This window comes from Furipterus horrens, unplaced genomic scaffold (genome assembly GCF_987537825.1).
Source record: "Furipterus horrens unplaced genomic scaffold, mFurHor1.1.pri manual_scaffold_6, whole genome shotgun sequence".
Taxonomy (NCBI): Eukaryota; Metazoa; Chordata; class Mammalia; order Chiroptera; family Furipteridae; genus Furipterus; species Furipterus horrens.
The window spans coordinates 152,062,687-152,083,871 of NW_028327176.1; the positions used below are offsets into that span (position 1 = coordinate 152,062,687).

Below are 21,185 nucleotides of genomic sequence, written 5' to 3' on the forward strand. Positions count from 1 at the left end.
CTCAAAACAATTGTACATAAAGGAATTAATACTATATAACAAACTTTTTAGTGAGTTACTCAAAGTCTCATAGTTAACATAGTCATAAAAATTCAAACTTAATTCTGATGCCAAAATCCATTATTTTCCCACTACCATGCCCTCTAAAAAATGTAAACTATTAAAAAATTTGCCATCCTAAGGATCAACTATTTAGGTCCTAATGATAGATACATTAGCTAACAATGGCCAGCAATTATTTCAATATGTCTGACTGTGATACAGTTAGTTAAATGGTTACTGTAAGCTGAAATTGTGATCATTTACTCACTGATAACACTCTAGTAAGAAAAAGAAGGTAGAGGTAAGATTTTTGTCTAACATCAACTTAATTATGTAAAATGCCAATTTCCTCTAACATAAATCATATGAAAATAGAGCAGTGGGAACTTAACATAAAATGTAGGTATTAAAACAGATTTTTGTTAAATGTAAATATGCTCACTAGCATTCAATAGTTAAGTCATTAGCTATGAAAACTGAAAAAAAAGGGTTAATTAGAGAGTAAAGTTCTGTCTTAAGGGTTAAACTTAAGTATTACATTCAATAAGATCACTGTTAAAACAGAAATTGGGAGAGGGAAGGAAGTCCAGAAGATAATTTTCAGCTTGTTGCTGGAGCTATGAATGGAGACATTTTATTCTTTAGCAGGTAGAAAACTATGTGAAAGAATCTCTGATGTCATAATTTGTGGGTGTTACTGGGACAGTTGATCATCATTCCTTTGGCAAATATACTATGAATGGGGAACTTCAGGGACAGTACAAGATGTATTCTTCCTCTCTCAACTGTCATTATTGCAATCATTTGGGAATTTCAAGGCTCCTTTGAGGAAACAGAAAAGAAGAGGTAGTCCAGGTACTAGAGAGCTGTAAAGAATCATACACAGTAAGAGCTATAGAAAAATTTGTAAAGGTGTAGTTTGAGGCGATTGAAGTGGGATGAGGGTAGACGTAGATTGGATTTATAATTTGTTTTATGAGTTAAAAGAAAGTCTAGAAGATAGGAAATGGGATGTAAAGTGAGAAGAAGCTCATGAGATTTATGCAGATTGATTAGAATATAGGTCTAAAATAGGTATAGATAAGTTCATTCACAGATTAAAATATTGTATATTGTTAGAAAATAGACAAGGCAGTGACAATTAGAAAAAAGCTTCAAACTTTGAAGACAATTTTCAGCTACGTTTCAGGTAGTGGCTGGAACTGTGAATTGTGACATTTTATTATTTAGCAGGTAGGAAACTATGTAAAAGAATCTTCTGATGTCATAATTTCTGGGTGTCACTGGAACATTGGATCATCATTCCTTTGGCAATTCAGACTTCTATGGAAGGTCAGTAGAAGAATTGATTTATTCACCTCTACAGGAATCAGACTCAGCCTATTTTGGTAAGTCTATGTATCTTTGACCAAGTTAGCTAAAACTTAATATCTACATAAGAAACCATTACTAACTAGTCATTGAGTATAGCATTTTGCTGATTATTGACACACAGTCTATAAAAGCCGTTATATAATAATCAAAATTTTAAACTTTATTGTTTTAGCTTTATTATCACCACAATACACATTTACTTATTAGGCATAGAATATATGTACTGAACTGGGCACAAGGAACAGTTGTAAGACATTTTTCATTTTTCCTGTCTTTTGTTGAAGATATGCAAATTTATGTAAAATAGAGCTGTTCATTACCCTCTATGTGCCAAGCAGTGTTCTAGGTATTAAGAAGTCAGCCAGTGGTGATGAAGACAGACATGGAATGGTTTGTTCTGGTTCTCAACAGAAGGTGACCCTCCACCTTCCTTCTCTGCTAGATGATATTTGTCAATGCCTGGAAACATTTCTGAACGTCACAAGCTTTGGAGAGGGGTACTATTGGCATGTAGTGGGTAGAGGCCTTGGATGCTGCAAAACATCCTGCAATGCCCAGGACAGTCTCCTCCCTCCCCAACAAAAAGGATCCCACCCCAAAGTCAATAGTGTCACAGTTGAGAAATCCTGAATTAAAATGATGATAACTGTTACAAAACAGAAATAAAGAATGCTCTTATTATTTATATAATGGGAGGAGGTTACGGAAGACTCCTCTGAGAAAGTGAAATATGAATTCAGACTTAATGAATGTTTTGGCTCTAACCAGTAAAGAGTGGGAGCACTGGAGTGGGCAAGAGTTCCAATCAGAGGCAACAGTGGGCAGTAAAGAGATTATTTTATATAGCTCTGTATGTGTGTATGTATTTTTCATATAGATTACATTATATATGTATATATATTTAATAATGCTCAGTGGCATCTGCTGAATAATAATAGTTAACATTTATTGAGCACTAACTATGTGTTAGGTTCTACACTTTACATATATTATCTTATTTAATCCTCACTATTACCCTGAAAGTAGATACTATTATTATTCCCAATTTATCCTTGGTAAGCATACTTGGTTAAGTACCTTCTAAGATCACACAGTCAATTCAACTCTGCCAAGACACTTTCTTATCTAAGACACTGTAAATATAAAGAGGCAGTGGGGAATGAATGATAACCAGGAACATAAGGGTTAGCTGAAGATACCATGGTGATGTGAAACTCAGCTGTACTTCAAAGGAAGATGGGCTTAGATAGGCAGAGAAACAGTAGGAGGTCAGAGTAAGGGCTCCAGCTTGTTAATTGCAATGACCATAAAGGCAAAGAGAATTTGTTTTCACACAGCAACCATGGACTTCAATTATTTTGGCCATAGGACACAATTTACTTTTATCGACTAGTGGCTGTTCTGTATTTGTGGCAAGACTTAACATTGTATGTAAGGAAGAATTGTATAGTATATAGTATTTATACACTTTTACAGATATTTTAATGTCATTTTCCGAATGTTGGGATATGCCTGTAACAAAATAACAATATTAACATTAAAAATTCCAAACAACTCACCCCCACCCCCATCCATTATTATAGCTTTCTAATCTAGGTTTTCAGTGAATTATGCCTTTTCGGGTTGGGACCCAGCCACGGATGTTTCCAGTGGAAGGAGGGGATTCTACAATTGGGCTGGGACCTGGGCTGAGCTCCAGTGCTGCCTGTAATGGGAAAGAGATATCACCAACCAGGTAAAGTCTTATTTTAACAGCGGAGGAAATGTGTAATGGCTGTCATTGATAAGAACTTTAGCTGATGTTCAATATTAGCAAGAAAAAAGCCCAGGAACATTGCTGTTATTAAATTGGTATTCACAGGGTTTCTTGTACACAGAGTGTGTATTTTATATCTCTGTAAGTCTTTTTAAGTCTTAATGAAGGACAATTCTTTTTTTAAATAAATGCTTGTTTTTTTTGTTGATAGTTTCATGTTTAGATAACTTTCAATTAAACAAGCAAACCTTTAGTGCTGTCATGTGGAGAGAGCACTATTCTTGGCATACAGTCACTTTGACTTTGGCAGAGAATGATGTAGAGTATGAAGATTGTATAAAACAAAAACATTTTTGCAAAATTGAAGAAAACTATAATAGAATTTGTTCCACTTTTCTGATGTTTACCATAGTAAAACATCAAATACTACATTGTTAGGTTTCTCATGGCTTGAGAATTTTTAGAACACACATTTAAGCTTAATAAGATAGGTGCTTTAAAAGTCAGAGTTATTCAAGGATGGAATAAGCTACTTTGGGAAATACTGAGCACTTGTCTTTAGAAATGTTTAATATTGGGTAATTATTTTGTGGGAGTGCTGGAAAGGAAGTTCAAGCACTAGATGTATCTTTGGACTAGATGTCATTTAAGGGCTCTTTTAAACCTGAAATTCCATTAACATTTGAACACTGTATGGAATAGTATGTTCAGTTTTTTATTTTCCACAAATATTCTCGTTTTTAAATAGATTCAACTGAAATGATTTTAAGGTGCATATATGTATGAATTGCCTTAGTATTATCATTGATATTTACAAATATGCACCCCCCTCGTTTTTTAAATATTTTTTGGCCATTTAGCAATCATGGTGTACCTTTCAAAATAAACACTTGAAGGGTTATCTGTGTATTCATGAATTTCCTGTGATTAAAAGTGTGGCAACAACTACAACTTCCTTGCAACGTAAGACTAAAATGTCTGCTCATCAATGCCACTGTGTTATAATTACTTTGTGACATTCAAAGATGTCAAAATTATTTATAACAGTTGAACGTTTACTCAAATTTAGGTGCTCTGAAAAAAATTTCCTTTTTAGTATCTTAACTACATGTCATTTGCTCTTTTATTTAGGCAACTCCGAAGATGCCATGGGAGTCATTGCCTGACAGTAACTGATGTTCCCATCACTGTCTATGCAGCAATGCGAAAGTTACCTGCACAAAGCAGCAAGGAAATGCATCCTAAATAGCATCATTAAGTCTTTTGTAGAGGTTGGCCTAGGTCAAGGGTAATGGGTCTGTATCATCTTATGATCTAGTAAACAAATAAAAGCAGTGGCACCTTTGGATGATGACAACAGTTGAAATGTTTATTTTTAGTAGAAAAATAGAGAAATATAGTCTGTAAAACATGTGTAGTAATAAGCCATCAGTTATTTTTGATAGATAAGACAGAATAATATTTCACTATTAAAAAGTACCTTAGAGATCCTCTTGCTCACAGTGCCTCATTAATAATAATTCAGGATGCTTATTCCACCTTGATTAGCAATCAGAAAGGGCCCATTCTAAATGCTTAATGTGTTTTAGGCCTATTTCCTTTGTTTATATTTGAGTTGCTATTTATCTGAATCTTTTTAATACCCTAAGCCAGTTTCTGGAAATAATTATATGGAATGTGAAATGGAGCTTAGTGGATTGTGCATTTTGGAAGAATAGCCAAGACCAAAGAAAGTTCTTGGTCCACGGTTAATCTACAAAGCATATGAAGTGCTTGTTTATGGGAGCTCAGGTTATTGGTTAAGTTTATTATAATAAGGTAAAGGCTATGGTTATTATAATAAGGTAAAGGCTATGGTTATATCTCCCCCTTTTTCTTTTTCAGGAAAAATGATGGCCCATCATCACACTTTACCTCAAATCCCAGCCAGTCATCTTGAAATTATCTACCATTGGTATTAAGAAACTTCACATGGATCTTTGTTTGATTAGACTTAGGATAAGCTTTGAGGTCTAGGCCAGCTCTACCTGTTTTTCTTTTTCTTCTTGCAATAGTCCCAAGAGACTAAGCCTGATTTCTTTTCCTCTTGATGTTTGCCACTATTCATCCCATGAAGTTGTCTTCTACAAAGACTGACTTTAGCATCAGGTATAGTTCCTCTAGTTTCTTGTCTATCTTGCAGCTCCTGAAGTTATACATATAAACCTTTTACAATGAAAAGTTTATTGGTTTATAATTATATGGATGTAGATGCATGTGTACTGCATGAGATGAAAAAGAAAACTGCCAAGGATTTATAAATGGAGAAATTCTAAGAGTTTTATATATCACATATATAACAATAAAATATGTAATAATATATATCATGTATAAACTAGAAAGATTCATACAGTGCTGGAAGGTGTTTGAGTTCCAATCAGCCAGAGTAGAAAGACCTTGGTAGACGTGTGGGGCCTTGAGTAGAGAGACTTCAGAAAAGCCCTGCCTTAGTAGGAGGTCTAAAACAGCATTAGACTAAAAGCTAATTGTACACCAACTTTAACAAAGCTTAAAAATTAAATTTGAGGGAATCAAGGTGATCCCAAAGTAACTTAATTATCTGCCAAATAAAAGTTTAATTCTCTTTAAAGGAGGAGAACCAAATCCAGAAAAGAAATTGCCCAAGGCTGGGGAAAGAATAACAGGATAGGGGAAAGGAGTGATGAAAAATTCTCAGAGCTCATAAAAGGCCGGGAATAATTTATGTTTCAACCATAGTGGAACGGTCTTTTAATACATAAGCATTAATGAGCATACTCAGCAAGGTATTATTTCAGTGGGGATGACTGTGGTGTTGGTGGATGGGAATAACTAGACTGAAGGCAGCTGTGGACCTGTGCTAACAAACCTTAAGAGCAAAACTTGAAAGGATCAAACTGTTTTCAAGTAACTGGACTGCATCCAAGGAGGGAAAACAACTCAAAATGTGAAGAAATACAATAAAATCCTGCACCAAAGATGTAAAATTCACAATGATCAGCATCCAATAAAAAATTACCACATATGGAAAAAAGAAAGAATATACAATCTAAAGTCAAGAAAATCAGTCAACAGAAACAGACTCAGAATGACAGATGATAGAATTAACAGAAAAGCTACCACAGCTAATACAGTAGTGGATAAAAGCACAATTATGATGAGGAGAGAAATGGAAGGTGGAAAATACAATATCTGGAATAAAAATGTAAACTGAATGGGATTAAAGATAGATCATAGAGAAAAAAATATTAATAAACTTGAAGACATAGTTATACAAATTATCCAAAATAAAGTACAACAAAAAAGGGCTTAAAAAAGGCATAAATATTGTACTTCAATATAAAGCAGTCTAACATATACAGGATGAGGGCAAAAGTAGGTTTACCGTTGTGGGTATGTGAAACAGTTTATTCTTATATTATTATTTATCAATTGTATTGTTTTCCACAGAACAACTATAAACCTACTTTTGCCTGTATGTAAGTGGCTTCTCAGAGGAGAAGGGGGAAGATAAAAAAATATTTGAAGAGATAATAGTCAAATTGTTTCCTATTTGATGAAAACTATAAACTCATAGATCCAGGTAGCTTAATCAACCTTAAGGAGAAGAAACATGTAGAAAAACCAAACAAAAATCATACAATTAAATTGTCTGAAAAACAGTGATTAAAAAAAAAATCTTGAAACCTGACAGAAAAATGACCTTCAGAGGAACAAGACTAAAAAATGAGCGCACACTTTTCATCAGAAAACATGCAAGTAAAAGGGCAATGAACAATATCTTTAAAACCATCAAATATTGTGAAGACAAGACTCTTCAGTCAAAAAATGCTGAGTAGCTACATTAATAATAGACAAGAAAGTTTTAAAGCAAGGAATACTACCAAGGATAGAGACATTTCATAATGATAAAGGGGTCATAACATTCTTAAATGTTTATACAGAGCTTCAAAGTACATAAAGAAACCAATGAAATTGAAAATAGAAATAACTCCATATTTACAACTGGAGATCTCGACAACTTTCACCAATTGGTAGAAGAATGATAGTACAACAAAATAATGTACGTTCTATTCAAGCACACATGGAAAATTTACCAAGAGTAGATCCTATGTAGGGGACAAAACAAGTCTCAGTGAACTGAAAAGCAGGAAAAGTATGCAGAGTATGCAAAGTATGTTCCATAACAAATTAGAAATTAGAAGAATATCTGGGAGTCTCCAAATATTGGAATATCAAATGATGCACTTCCAAATAACCCCTGAATAAAAGAGGAAATGGCAAAGAGATTAGAGAATATTTCAAACTGAGTGAAAATACAAACACATGTCAAATGCAAGGAGTGCAGTTTAGTAGGGATTAGAAAGCATTAAATTTGTTTCTTATTCGAAAACATCTCAAGTCAATGATGAAAGCTTTTACCTTAAGAAAGCAGGAATGATGAACAAACTAAACCCAAAATAAGCAGAAAGAGAGAAATAAGGCCAGAAATCAATGAAATAAAAGACAGATAAATAGAAAATCAATGATGCCAAAAGCCAAAGATCAATAACATTTACAAACCTCTAGATGGAATTCTCAGGAAAAAAAGACACAAATTACTGATATCAAGAATGAGACTGGGGGCATCGCTAGAGATCATGACATTATAAAAGATTTTTTGAAACATGGATGAATTTTTTAGTTTTCTAAAGCTTCTGACTTGAACAAATGGTTTCCCACATTCCATATATTCCTAGATATGATCTTTCTATAAAGGACAATTATAAACAGGTCTTAGGGCAACCCTGCGGCATCATTGTTTTATAATATTTCTCCTGGTTGACAACAGCTCATTAATCAGCTGTCTTACGACATAATCATTTGAAAACAGTCTGTTGAGGTGGCTGATTTAGCTCACTGTAAACTCACTATGTCTGGGACCCAAAACTAAGCAGACACCATGACTACGCTTCAGAAGTTTCTCAAGGTAATCAACCATTGCTTCTGACTGGTACTGAAATGCTACATTCCTCTTATGTATGTGCCTCCCTATCCCATGCTTTGGCAGATCATATCAGGCTTTCATTTCTCAATCTCAGCTAGCCTCTGCTCACCCCATCCTGCCCCCTAGCAGTATCATCTGGGAATGGTGTCCTCTGATGTGAAATTTATAAATGAAGTGGCTTTATCCCTGATAGCCAACCTTCTTCCCTACTTTTTGATACTTCTCAGAGCTTAAATGTTACCAGAGACATGAGGGAGTGCTTCTGTATTGCTGAGAGTGTGTGCCATTTTTTTCCCCTCACCTTCCCATACCCTCAGGCAAGTCAGAGATTTCTGAAGCTCAGGGGAATCTACCTGGAGAATTCAATATTCATTTTTCTTTTCCTCAGATTCCCAGGCACTTTCCAAGTGATTGCCTAGGGAGGTGAGGTGAAGGGGTAATGTCCGTGATATAGTCTTTCCTGTTAAGTCAGCCAGGCAACTGCTTGGCTAGCTGCCTACTGAACAACTTGGCACCAAGGAATAGACAAGACTCACACACAGTAACTATGCTATTCACTCAGCTTTTACTGAATGTAGGTTCACTCAAAGTAGAACATCAACATGCATTAATACCCCACTCACACTCTAACAATCTAAGAGAATTATAATACACACACACACACACACACACACACACACACACACATCCATGGGGGATAATGAACCCAAGTCCCAGAGTCTCAGTCTGCAGGTCTGGGAGACAGCATGGTGGACAAGGGAGTTGTCAGTGTCTTGCAAGGAAGAATCTCCAGTCACATGGGCAGCAGGGCAGACAAAGTCCTCAGTCCAGCCAGGAAGAGCCTCTGGTGGCCTATGCCAAGGGAGATCAGCGTGACACGGAACAGCATTCTGCTGTGTGGAGCTCGGTTGTCTTAGCAGTGGTCTGAAGCCTGCCTTAGTTATACCTTGAAAGTGATGTACTCCACCCTACTGAGTCTTTTTGATAAATGCCTTGTCACGATGCCAAGTGTGGAATTTGCCAAGGAGCCTATGGGTGATAGGTACATGGCTGTTCTGCTTGACACCCCTGGTAGCAAGTGCGGAATTTCCCCAGGAACCTATCTGTGGGTGGTCCAGCTCTGCAGACATGACTGTTCTGATCACATTTGCAGATACCTTGGGTGTGTCTCTGTGCCAGATGTGTCTAGCGTGACTTAGGTAGTTTCCCTCTTGAACGAAAATGTCATGCCTGACTAGCAGCCATCTTGGCTGACATGAGTGTCTCCACTTTGTTTTATATACTTTATGCTATCTTGATTGGACCATTGCCATTTTATTGGTCCTGCTTGCCACAGAAACTTCTGTGAAAACTCTGCTTTCTTGAAATTTACTCAACAAATATTTATTAAGTATATATCTTCATGTCAGGCACTGTTCTAGGCTCTTATAACACATCTATGTATGACACAGACAAAAATTTGTGGAGCTTAGATTCTGGAAAGTTTCTCCTTCTGTTGCCTTTCTAGTCTCTAGACTCCGTGTGTGTGTGTGTGTGTGTGTGTGTGTGTGTGTGTCTATGTGTGTGAGATATGTGTTGGAGCATGCAGTGTTACACCGATGGTTGTGCTGACATGACTTCTCTGAGTCAGTCCTAATGGAGAAGGGATTAGCTCCACTCTTCAATTTGGTGAACTTAAAATGTTAGTGTATTTATTGTTTTATGGTCCCAGCTATAGGGTGTAGTCACCAATATATGGAAACAGGAAAGAGTACTTGACACCCTATACAACCATATGGGAGCTCAGAGAACAAATATATCCCAATATCTTCTTCAATATGTTTTCCTCCCACCCCTACAACCTTAGGGCTGACAACTAAGGTGGTTGTACTAGATAAAGGGAAGGTTGATATATTCTCCTAGGTCTACAGAGTGGAAAATGCTTTTTTAAAAGTGTGTGCCTATACATGCATGTAGTAAGCACTTAAAACCGTACTTTCAGAGAGTTTCATTTTGGCTTTAGCTTTTACTGCTAAGCGCTTGTTTCTTTTCATGTTTCCCAATTCAAAATTCCAGGAGAAAATATTCAATTGTTGGAATTCATCTTTTCATATCACCAGATAATGGAGTGTTGCTTCACTGGGAATGTATGGGATGGTCTCCTCATCCAATCATCTGTGGCCATGAGAGGAGGAGGTGGGATGCTGGCCCAAATAGGGCTGCTCTTTCATACTGGGGCTATGGGGGGTGGGGGTGGGGCACTTCCATTTTGAAGAAACTGAACTGGCAGGGACCATGAAGACAACTGGTCAAAATTACTAGGAGCACCCAACCTGTATTTCTCTGTATGAAATTCCCATATCCTATGCTTAACTGAAAGAAAAAAAAAATTCTAGTTTTTTTCTCACTAGACAGAAGCTGGAGAAGTCAGAGATCCCATCTAAGAACTAGACCAAGCTCTTACAAACGGTAAATTCAAAGTTTCAGAAGGTCATTGTATGGGTTGTAAGCGGTAATTGGGCCAGCAGATTCTCATTTGCCAAGCAGAAGAATATGAAATACTAACTCTGCAAATTCCTTCATAAATTTTGGAGAAGGTAGAAGAATTTTTGTGGTTTTAGTCTGCGTATGTGTGAGTTCGTGTGCATGCCTGCTGAAGCTGCTGGGGGTCCAGACAGGGTCTGCAGCTTGATTAGATTAGTTTACTTTGTGCTGCTGCTGAGAATGAGGGATCATGGCCTTCTAGAATGCCTCAGGAAACTCTTGGGAAAGAAAATGGTAGATGGTTTCAGAGCCACATCTTACTGCTTAGGTCTTAACAAGTGAATATTGTGAGGATTTAGTGTACTTTAAGCAGGGATTCCATCTAGACTCTTGGATTCAGAATTTTTAGCCCAAAAGTCTTATATGGCTCTCAGAAGGTTTTGTTTGGTCAGCCTGGCACTTTTCTGTTGTGGTTACTGTTGCTTTAATTTAGTTAACAACTGAAAAATCAGGCCATTTCAACCTCCAACTCTCCCCTACCGCCCAACTCCACCATTTCACATTTCCAGGTTCTTTTGGGTATTCTGGCCCTTCAAGACTTGTGTTCTTTCATGGTGACAGTGGTGCTGAGCACCTGCTGTGCTTCTAGACAGCCATGGCCAGTACCCTATTGATTTGCTCCATCAGACCCCACCAGCTTTGCTGCTTCATGGCACTTGGATGGCTGCATAGACATCTGAGTTCATGATCCCAGCTTTGAAGACTAGCTGAGAATTGGCCTGAAGGCAGATAGTACCCTGGAGGCAGAAAGCAAAGGGATAATCATGCTGCCCCTCATTCAAATTCTGGCTCTTCAGTCTAGATGAATGACAACTGACAAGTTACTTCACTATTCTAAGTCTCAGATTTCTCATCTGCAAATGCCACCTTAGAGAATTAGTGTGATAATCACATGAAATTAACTTTAGCTTATCATGAAGACTGGCACTTAGAAAGTCCTCTGTGAATTAATATTTGCTATTCTTATTTATATCTTCAACATTATTATTAATTTACCTGAGACAGAAGGGTAGCAAGGGAATTTAATTGTATACATATAACATTTTCAAGGTAAGAGATTATTTTATTCCCTTAGTAATTCCTCAAAATATTTCATCCCCTCCTCTTGCCCCAAAGTCATTTTTTTCCATATCATTAATCCTGCTGATATGAGGGCCTATTTACTCTCATTTTGTTTTCAAGTTTGATCATCTTTTCATATATAATAATTTTATTTGTGTCTGCATTTTAATATTCCACCAGTTATTCAAGCCTATTTTTCTTTTTCTAGTCTTTATTAATATATATATCTAAAAAGATTATAAAATATTAGAAATAAGACTGGTTGTGTTACAGATATGTGGGGAAATTTTTAGTAAAAGTACTTATACTTTTAAATCGAATTTATTATTTTGTCTTACTCTCTCTGCTGTAATGTCTTCCAGGATTTCTGTAGGCGCTTCCCCTTATGTACAGTTTTATTTTTATTTTTATTTTAAAGAAATAAGGAAAACAGTAGTATAATTCCTTTTTCCTTATCTAGAAAAATTAAATTATACTTTAATTTTCTAATGATGTTAGAAATTTACTTTATTAAAGCTTGATAACTGCTATAAACCTAAAATCTTCTTATACTGATGGACCAAACAAAAGTGCTAAAAGCAAATATATTCTAATTTTAGATTTTATGTAAATTAGAAAAAATCTTTCTAGGATAAAGAAAAGTATACCAAAAATATTTTGGTATAGATTGAAAGTTATCTTAGAAAGAAAGATGAATAAGAGTCTCTAGCCCCACTTTAAAAACGTGTGCCAGTGTTTATTTAGAATCCCTTCTATTTTATTAGAAACAGGAGAACAGTAATGTCACCAGCAGGAAGTAATACAAGTAAGTTTAACACTCCTTCGATTTTCATACATTGCAGACAGTTTGGGTCCAAGGTAAGAATCCAAATGAGAAATAATAAACATCCAGTCACTGATGATTCATTTAAGTCCCGCTCCACTAGCTGAAAGCTTCCACGGAGGAGGAGTTGTTGTTCCTCCTGGCTGGCTTTGTGTTTCCTTCAGTGCTCTAAAGAACTTTGTACTTGGGCAGCTTTGCTCTGCTGTGTCAGGCTGCTGGACAGGAGTTGATGCTCACAGCACCGCTAACCAGGGCTGCTTTACTGAAGCTCACCGGGCGCCCATCAATCACAAAGTGACGGATACAGCCTGTGAAGGGTCTGCCTGGGGCCAGGTGCGGGGTCAGTAGAGATTCTGAAGAAAGAAATCAAAGACTGCAGTTGAGGCCTTCCAAGCCCAGATATTACTTCATGGTAAAAATATACATAGTAATTGCTCACTTCAAGATCATTTACATGTCAAAAATGGAATATATTATTTACTCATTTTCTTAGGAAAATAATTTGCTTTTCAACATGTGGGAATTACAAAGTTTTGCCATGTTTTCCATGATCAAATTTTTAAGTATGTTTTAGCTGTCTTCCAAGGCTGGAATTTGCCACTTACATGTAAAGCGTCAGGAATGAATTTTCATGATCTACCTATGCTTGTTGGAGTTCACATGAGGCTCGCTTATTTTGTGTGTTTTGCAGAGAAGGGGGAAGATCTTAGCTTCCATGCTATTTTTGGACTTGGTTAATGTTTCTATTTAATTCATATCATTATTGTTCACCCTTAAACCTCCACATTTTTGCCAAGCTCATAAAATATAATGAGAAAATAATGAATTCAAATAAACCAAATTTTAATATTCCTGAGCTCAGGGTTTAAGAACTATAAATAGGATAATGATAACTAGCCTAGTCTCTGTGTGAGTAAAGGTGCCCTGCAGTATACCAGGAGAACTTTCTTCCCTATCTTAATTAGAGATCTGGAAGAAGCCTTATGCTTATTAATTGTACGGTCACAATTAAGTGTGCTGGGATGATAGAAGCAATATAATTTAAAGAAATTTAGAGAGCTTAGAAAGATCATGAAATTAAAATCCATTTAGTCAAAGCTTATTATTATGTACAAATAGCTATGGAGCAGTAGCAGATCAAAGATGCAAAACACTTAGAAATCAGGAAGTCAGGAAGGAACATAAAACAGCACAGCAAATTCAACATCAAGCAGCTGTAATAAGTGCTCTAAGCAATGTAGACTAAGAATATGGAAATAGCATCTCATAATTACAATGATAATTATAAAGTTTTAGATTTGGAAGAGGCCTGAAAGATCAATTCTCTTTTTCTCTAGATTGGTATGATGATACATATTCTTTAAGCCTGCTCAGTGTACATCATCAGAATAAAAATAAGTGAACAGGAAAGACTGATGAGGGCAGAAACATCTATTTCTTCTGCCTATTTTGGAGACTAGTTTTAGAACATGGAGCTTGATTCTGCCCAAGGTTACCACCTTTTAGTTTATGGGGACATCATCTAGAGGAAACAGATCATACAGAAATTATGTTGTGCATATTTTACCACATGATTTACTGTAGGTGTCAGAACATGGAGGCAGCTGGACTGCCCACCTGAACTTTTGATGTATGCAAATGAACCATTTGTAAATTAACCTGGTCCTAGCCCCTCCCATAGGAAATAAAAATGGACTTTGCTTGTTCTCAGAAGAAATGTTGATGGACCTAGTTCAATATGTTGACTGGCCTGGTGGGGGAAAAGCAGGGAGATGTAAATAACCTGTTGAATGTGTTGATGGGTAAACTCACTCTAACCGAAATCTGTGTTTGGCAAAGTGTGGAGACAGCGCCTGCAGAGCCTCAGAGAGGTCATTCTTGCAGGCTCATGAGGGTGACTAGGACTCTCCATTCCCCCTTCTCTCTTCTCCCTTCCCCCTGCACCTAGGGGCTGAGAGGTGGACCAGTAGTCACCTTTCCCCTGCTTCCCTATCTCCTGCAGGCCTGGAAGTTTCCTCTTTCCTCCACCCCACTTCCCCTTTTTTTCCTCAATAAACTTGTTGTCTAATCCTAGAGTAGTCTCTGGGTGAATTCTCAGAGCAAGGCTATCTGACAGTAGGTGACGACAATAAAGTGTTCCAGGACCTTAATGTGATTGATTAATAAAATTGACACATGATTTTGAGAGTGGACATTCCTCAGATTGAAAGCTTGGCTACATACAGAAAAATGCAGGATTTTCAGTAGAGGAACGAAGGGTCAGATCTCTCTCTCTCTGTGGACTATGTTAACTTAAAATTTTTTTTACTTCTAATTTTGATTTTTAAATTATCATACAGTAAGATTGAATTATTTTGGTGTGTAGCTCATTGAATTTTAATACATTAACTTTATTAATAGAAATAATGTTACCAAGATTCCATGTGGTATAAGAGAACTGGTTGGGATTCCAAGAGAATCCAGTTCATATAGGGGTTTTATTTATGCCTAATTTACTTTAGTTATTCTGTTTCATGCTCCAGTTTCTGATGTGATTTTGGTGAAATTAATCTTGAACACTTAAAATAATGCAATTAGTAACATTCAGCTTAAATTATAATTGCTTTTGTTCTAAGTTTGCTGGCATGATTCCTAGAGGGATTAAAGGCTGTGGGCTGGTGGTTAGTCCCCTCTGGCCTGCTGGTTCCTGTGTGCTGGCTCATTAGCTGAAGTTTGCTATTCATCGTATGTCTCAGGGAGACTGAATGTGGCTTCAGGTGCATCTTGCCTACCCAGTCTATGGAGCTTAGCAACTATTGTAGTAAGAGATGATGGCAGTACAGTATGGTATGCTGGGATCAGAGTTTAAAACCTAACAAAAATCAGATCAGAGACAAATATTTATTTGCATGATATAGTACAAAGCAAAAAACAAATGTAACTTCCGTGAGGGAAGGCTATGCTTGTTTTGTTCACCTTCTGGAACCTAGCACAGTGCTTAACAGAGCTCTTGTTGTGTGTTGAATGAAGTCATGTTCCCTGGCAGCAAGGAGTGTACTATTTATTTAGTTTCAACAACATTCTGTTATAAGTGCTGTAACTGTGGTATGCATAGCACATTCTAGGGAGAGATGGGGCATGTGTGTGCAAGTAGAAGTCTGAGCTGAGTCCTAAAGGTCAATAAGGAGTTACTTTTGGGGAGGAATTGGAGAACTTGTTTCTTGAAAGGTATTAGGGGAGGGAAAAAGAGACATTTTCCAGAAACTGAGGCCCTGCGCACTTGTGCAAAGGCCTGGAGCAAAGAGTGTCACTGAACATTCGGGGAGCTGCAAGTCCCAGAGGGAAGACTCCCAAAGGCAGGGGCAAGGAGGGGCCAGATGATTAAGGACTTTGCATATTATGCACAGCTTGATCCTGTAGGCCCTTAGGAAATTTGAAATATTTTAAACTATATTGTGATTTCTAGAAAGAAAAGGTGAGGAAGTGTAAGAAATGATGTGACACATTTTCTACATGGTACCTGTATGAATGCAGCGGTGGCCTTTGCTAAGATTCCCTTTCAGAATGGAAACCAAAAGGTGGAGAGGATTCAGGAATGGAGATGGGAAGGGATTGGGAAAATAAAGGAAAGGAAGGGTTGTTTTCTGGGTGTGCCAAATATTTCTTTCATCAGTGAGTTACTGTCATTGTCAATACTGGTGTTTAAAAAATTTATATTTCACAAAACAGAGGAGAGTTTAGTTATTACTATATTGGGAGTACCCAAAGTCATGTATAATTTTATCTGTGGTTTCTCACCCTCTTGCTTAACGCATTGCCTTTACATGGGTCAGTCTAAAGTAATCTAGTTAGGAGGCAAGGAAAAATCTTGTTTTTCCTTAAATTCCCCACCAAATTCCAGATGTAAAAGCATGGTTATCCTCTTCTTATATCTTTCTCTTCAGCTATATATAGCATTCAATTTTTCCAAATTAGTAAAATGTGTGAAAACAAACTCATTCACTAAAGGGTCATGGTCTCTGCTTCTGAAGTTTAACACGATTGTGGGGCATCCCTAAGTGTCCTCCTCTCACCATCCTGGATTATACACCATTCTTGGCAGATGACTGCAGCCATGTTGCTAATGATGATTACAGAATCGCAGCTGGAACCTCTCTTAGGAAATGTCACTACATAAGAACAACTGTTTGTGAAATTCAGCCTAATTCTGGAAAGGGAGAACTGTGTATTTTCTTCCTTCTTATTAAGTAAGGGGAGCAATTATTGGCAAACTTTTAGTCCTCCAAGGTTCTCAGACCCAAGAGCAGTATTAAAAAATGAGTTTTCTTTGTGTTTGAGATAAAATAGAGTGTGTTTCACTGTGTGTATTTGAGTTGGCTATGTAGAGGGAAATGAAAAAAATAGGCAAATCTGGCAGAGGGAGAGTAATATTTACTGATTAAATTGCTGGGGTCTAGTTCTCAGGTGTTATTTTGTTGTGAGGAGTCACAATTGTCAGTATAATTTTTCTTATGAAAGGACATTTTATATAAAATCTTTAGAGTTATTAGGTAAATTATGATAACATATGGCTCAAGTCTTAATACTGTAACAACAATGATAAGAACTTATTATTTTTTGGATTTGGAACTTGTCCTTTTTAAACAACTCTTACCTGGAACGCCTCCAACAAACACAGGCTCCCTGTGATCAACTGGTTTTGGATTCAAGGGTCCAACCACATGGTTCACTTCAGAGTCTACATCCAACTGAACCACGTTTGAATCTCTAATAACTAGAATACAGGGCAAAGACTGGTCATAGGTGGCACTGGAATGATTCATTCTCACATGAAAGGGACTAATTTATCACAGCAATAACGTTCATTCAGAATAAATCCTACACTTACTTTTATATAATTGAAAACATCAATGTCTAGCCAAGTAATCATTTTGACATTTCCTTTGAAAGGGAGGATATTTAAGATACTCTTTTCATATAAATATTTAAGAATATTTAAGATACTGCTATGTTTTTGTCCCATAAATTATGTATTATTTAAATAACTCCCCAACACTATTTTGGCAGGATTCATATTTTTCCAATATATGTGGATTCAATATGCACATTTTACTACAGTAACATTTGATTCTCTTCTTGGCTAATTCCAGACTCTCACTTATCATCTATTTCATCATGTAAGTTACAGTCTTAGTTCTGCTAAACTTCATCCCACAGGTGGGTGTGTAGACTTGCTTTATCAAGAAAACCCAGACACACAGTTCTTACCTGTAATTCTGTGCCATCTGCCATCACAAAGACTCTGTTTGGGTGTTACTGAAGTGGAAAAGTCTCTAATGCCATTGTTGACTTTCACAATGACCTGCAACAGACCGGGTACATTATATATCTTAATTTAATTTCTCTTCATCATGACAAAACTAAATTTCTTAAATAATTCACAGAGAAGCAATACTTTAATAAACATCCATACATGCTTTGCAATTTGAACACAAGGGGTCACTCTGCAGTAGGGTGTAGAAATAGTTTAAACTGAATGCTCTGAGGGGAGAGAACAAAATGATGATAGGGGAGTTGGGGAAGAGATATAATTAGATAACAGAATTAATTTCTTTAATTTTTAAAGATGTTATACAAAGCAGTTATGGTAATGGTGAGGAGCAGGGACTATGGAGTCAGAATGCCTGGGTTCATATCCCAGCACTCCTAGTTTGTGCTGTTTTTTTCATCTGTAAAACAAGGATGATGATGATAATAATACCTGCCTCATAGAGCTATTGGGGGGATTAAATAAGTTAATCCATATGGAGCATTTAGAATAGTACCACACACATAGCAAGCACCATGTAAGGATTCATTTTATTTTTATATAGTTTAATCGGATGTATCAGAACTCAAATAAAAACCAGTTATATACATCAAGTTAGGGACACCAATAAACATATAATATGTTGCTTTTTCTTATATTTGAATAATCTCACGAATGTTCTATAGTAATATTTTAGAATGAAAGTGGTGTTTAATGATAGCATTTTTAATTTCTAGCTTTAAAGATAATATACATATTATCTAGTACACATAGATTATATAATAGATAAGTGTTTTAGTGTTTGTTGCTTTTGATGGTTGGGTATGCTTGCTGCTTCCATTCATAAAAAAAGTCTAACTTTTGTTAAAACCCTTTAATTATGTGGTTTTAGTTGATGATCTTTTGTTTAAATATATGCAACATTTTCACTGCACTTTGTTCTAAACAAATCAATTCCCAACATATAAATTTGATTGAATTTTATAGTATAGCTTCCATGTTTATTTTTTTCTCCCAGTTAGGAAAAATTAATGAAATCATTCTATAAAATGAATCTACTTTAGACCTAGAACCCAAGGTCATAGGAGAGAGACTATTAAAACAATTTTTAACACACTACCTGCCCATTTTTCATGTGAACGTTTAGGTACTCCCCATTGACACTGTGACCGTGAACAAGGGTTCCAGAACTGCTTCTGGGACGGACTTCGAATGAAATCTCAAACTTCAATCCAATGTTGAAAGACTCATCTGTGGAAAGAAATACTAGTAGGTCTCAAGAACAGCAACACAATTTTTGTAACTATGGTGTGATTTTTATAATAACATTTTTTTGTATCTGTTTTGAAAGTTTGACACATTTTTCAGTAGATAAGCAGAAAGTGGCATTTTCCATGTCAAATAACTGTGGAAAGCTCTGTGGAGCACTGAGATACCAGCACATCACTTTTGTGGGGACAGCATGCTGAGAATATGCTATGGCTGTGGGAGCACACGGGAAGAGGAAAAGATTCCAACTAGCAGAACCATTTAAAACTTCCCAAGTGAGAAAGCAGGAAAGGGTACAACAGATGAGGAGGCTGGAATGTGTGGAGAGCACCACGGAGGCCAGTGTGGCTGGACTGTCCCTGTAAAGGGAGGAGGCGGCATGTGGGTGTGGAGGGGCTCAGTGCGCAAGTACGGAACCTAGACTTTATTTTGAATTCATTGAACAGTAAAGCTGACTTAATCAGATCGGTATTATAAACAATTCTTAAACAAGTAAAAGATAACCGATGTCAGTGCTGCAGAGCATTTTATAAGATAGAGAAAGTGACATCAGCAAAAGCAGTTAGGAACTTCTTTTGCAACGATGAAAGAAAACGAATTCTTCTTAAGCATAGCTGCTCACTCCAAGAGACTCATTGCAAACTGCGGCATCGTAATAATGTTCACTTTACGTGTCTTCTTATAAATCACTTTTTAATTTTTCCTGCTATTAATAGTTAATGTTTATGGAGAACATAAATTGTGCAGGTTGCTATGCATTTTAAGTTGCCCATGTCCCTGGGTTCTTATCACTGAAATTTAATGAAGGGCTGAGAAATGTGAGTGTAGGTGTTTTAGTAGGGAAAAAGGAAAAGAAAGTAAAGTCAGGAGCTAGACAAGAGTGAAAACATTTCCTCTGGTTATTCTGTTGGACATGGTAGTGGTTTAAGAAGGTACACTTGGCTGCTCTGGGATGTCTTTATTGAAGGGAGGTACGAAGCCCCAAAGTGTCTGGAGAGGAGGAAATATGTGGAACATTTTATACCTTTTTTTCTATCCTCTTTCCCAACACCCACCTTGAGGCTCACACCTAATGGTTGTGCTAAAGAATGTTTGTTGCAATGTTTTGGATCGTGATTGTGTATAGTCTGTTAAGATTTTATTTATTTTAGAACTGTTATGTTCCATTACCTGGCAGAGGGACTGTCATACCGAAAGCACACAGTAAAAACTGTTGAATGAATGAGAGAGTAATAGTCAAGGTGAATACAAATGCAGAAATAAAATTTTTGCAGGTTAGTGCTGTCTGCTGGTGTTGACAGGAAGGAAGTGGAACTTCCTTCAGCAGGGACAATGGTCAAGCGTGCTATGAGGGAGCAGAGAAAGACCTAGAGAACAAGGTGGCCGGGAGCTGATATGAATCAGGCTACGAAACGGCACAACAAATTCTAGAGCCCAGATGGTCTACATCCAGAGGTTTGGCAGCTGTGGAGAAGCTCTGTTGGGAAAAACAAACAGGGATGGGCAGGGGTGTCTGGCTGGGAGGGAGAAAGTGGTCCTGGTGGAAAGGAGCTGTTTTCAGAGCTGAGTGAGTTTGGCATTCTGAAGTTTTAACTCTGGGCCCCAATATCCCTGTAAGCCACCTCTAGGAAAGAAGTATTTCATGATTCATGCTTTTAACATTAGTCATTGTTACCTAGAACTGCATATCCTCCTTCAGTTGAAAAGTATGTTCCTGCTTCCATTGGGCCTTCAAAACAAGGAGTCACGCTAAATGTCTGAGCCGCAGAGGTGATGGAGGCCCCGTTGAGCTGGAGGTTGCTGAGACAGCCGCTGAAACTGTAGACTGAGTTTGTCTGAGAGAAGGAGACATTTCTTAAAATCCATTTTCTCAACACTCACAGATGCACCACAGGGAATCAAAATGAAGGGATTTGAGTCTTGCAAGAAATCAAGCAATTGCTCATTTATCTTAGCTATCTGAATGATCAATAGTTTTCAGGTAGTCACTTTTTAACTAGTTCTTTGAAGCTGGAATTTTGTATTTGATTAATGTCAGCCTTGC

At 36.9% G+C, this 21,185-nt stretch overlaps 2 protein-coding genes across 3 annotated transcripts in view; one reads left to right on the forward strand and one right to left on the reverse strand.

Moving 5' to 3' along the window:
- The first annotated feature begins 1,246 nt into the window (after nucleotides 1–1,246).
- FAM229B (family with sequence similarity 229 member B) lies at nucleotides 1,247–4,529 on the forward strand. Of its 2 annotated transcripts, none has more exons than XM_090280591.1 (3): nucleotides 1,247–1,430; nucleotides 3,000–3,151; nucleotides 4,304–4,529. In XM_090280591.1, the coding sequence occupies exons 2-3, from the start codon at nucleotides 3,027–3,029 to the stop codon at nucleotides 4,419–4,421; spliced, it is 243 nt and encodes an 80-aa protein (XP_090136717.1). In that variant the 5' UTR covers nucleotides 1,247–1,430; nucleotides 3,000–3,026; the 3' UTR covers nucleotides 4,422–4,529. The 2 variants fall into 2 exon arrangements, with proteins under 2 accessions (XP_090136717.1, XP_090136718.1); XM_090280592.1 differs by having other exon boundaries at nucleotides 1,247–1,374.
- A 7,948-nt stretch (nucleotides 4,530–12,477) lies between these two features.
- LAMA4 (laminin subunit alpha 4) overlaps nucleotides 12,478–21,185 on the reverse strand; it is a 135,578-nt gene continuing 126,870 nt past the window's right edge. The window contains exons 34-38 of the mRNA XM_090279771.1: nucleotides 20,817–20,976; nucleotides 18,993–19,123; nucleotides 17,833–17,926; nucleotides 17,219–17,338; nucleotides 12,478–12,938 (exon numbers count right to left, since the gene is read on the reverse strand). Coding sequence (XP_090135897.1) covers nucleotides 12,793–12,938; nucleotides 17,219–17,338; nucleotides 17,833–17,926; nucleotides 18,993–19,123; nucleotides 20,817–20,976 — 651 coding nt within the window. The 3' untranslated portion in view covers nucleotides 12,478–12,792. The remainder of the gene's footprint in view (nucleotides 12,939–17,218; nucleotides 17,339–17,832; nucleotides 17,927–18,992; nucleotides 19,124–20,816; nucleotides 20,977–21,185) is intronic.

Bases quoted from the DNA above. Each gene is read 5' to 3' on its own strand.
- FAM229B (XM_090280591.1), top strand. From the start codon at position 3,027: ATGCCTTTTCGGGTTGGGACCCAGCCACGGATGTTTCCAGTGGAAGGA. The intron at 3,152-4,303 runs GTAAAGTCTTAT...TCTTTTATTTAG, and splicing joins AAAGAGATATCACCAACCAG to GCAACTCCGAAGATGCCATG.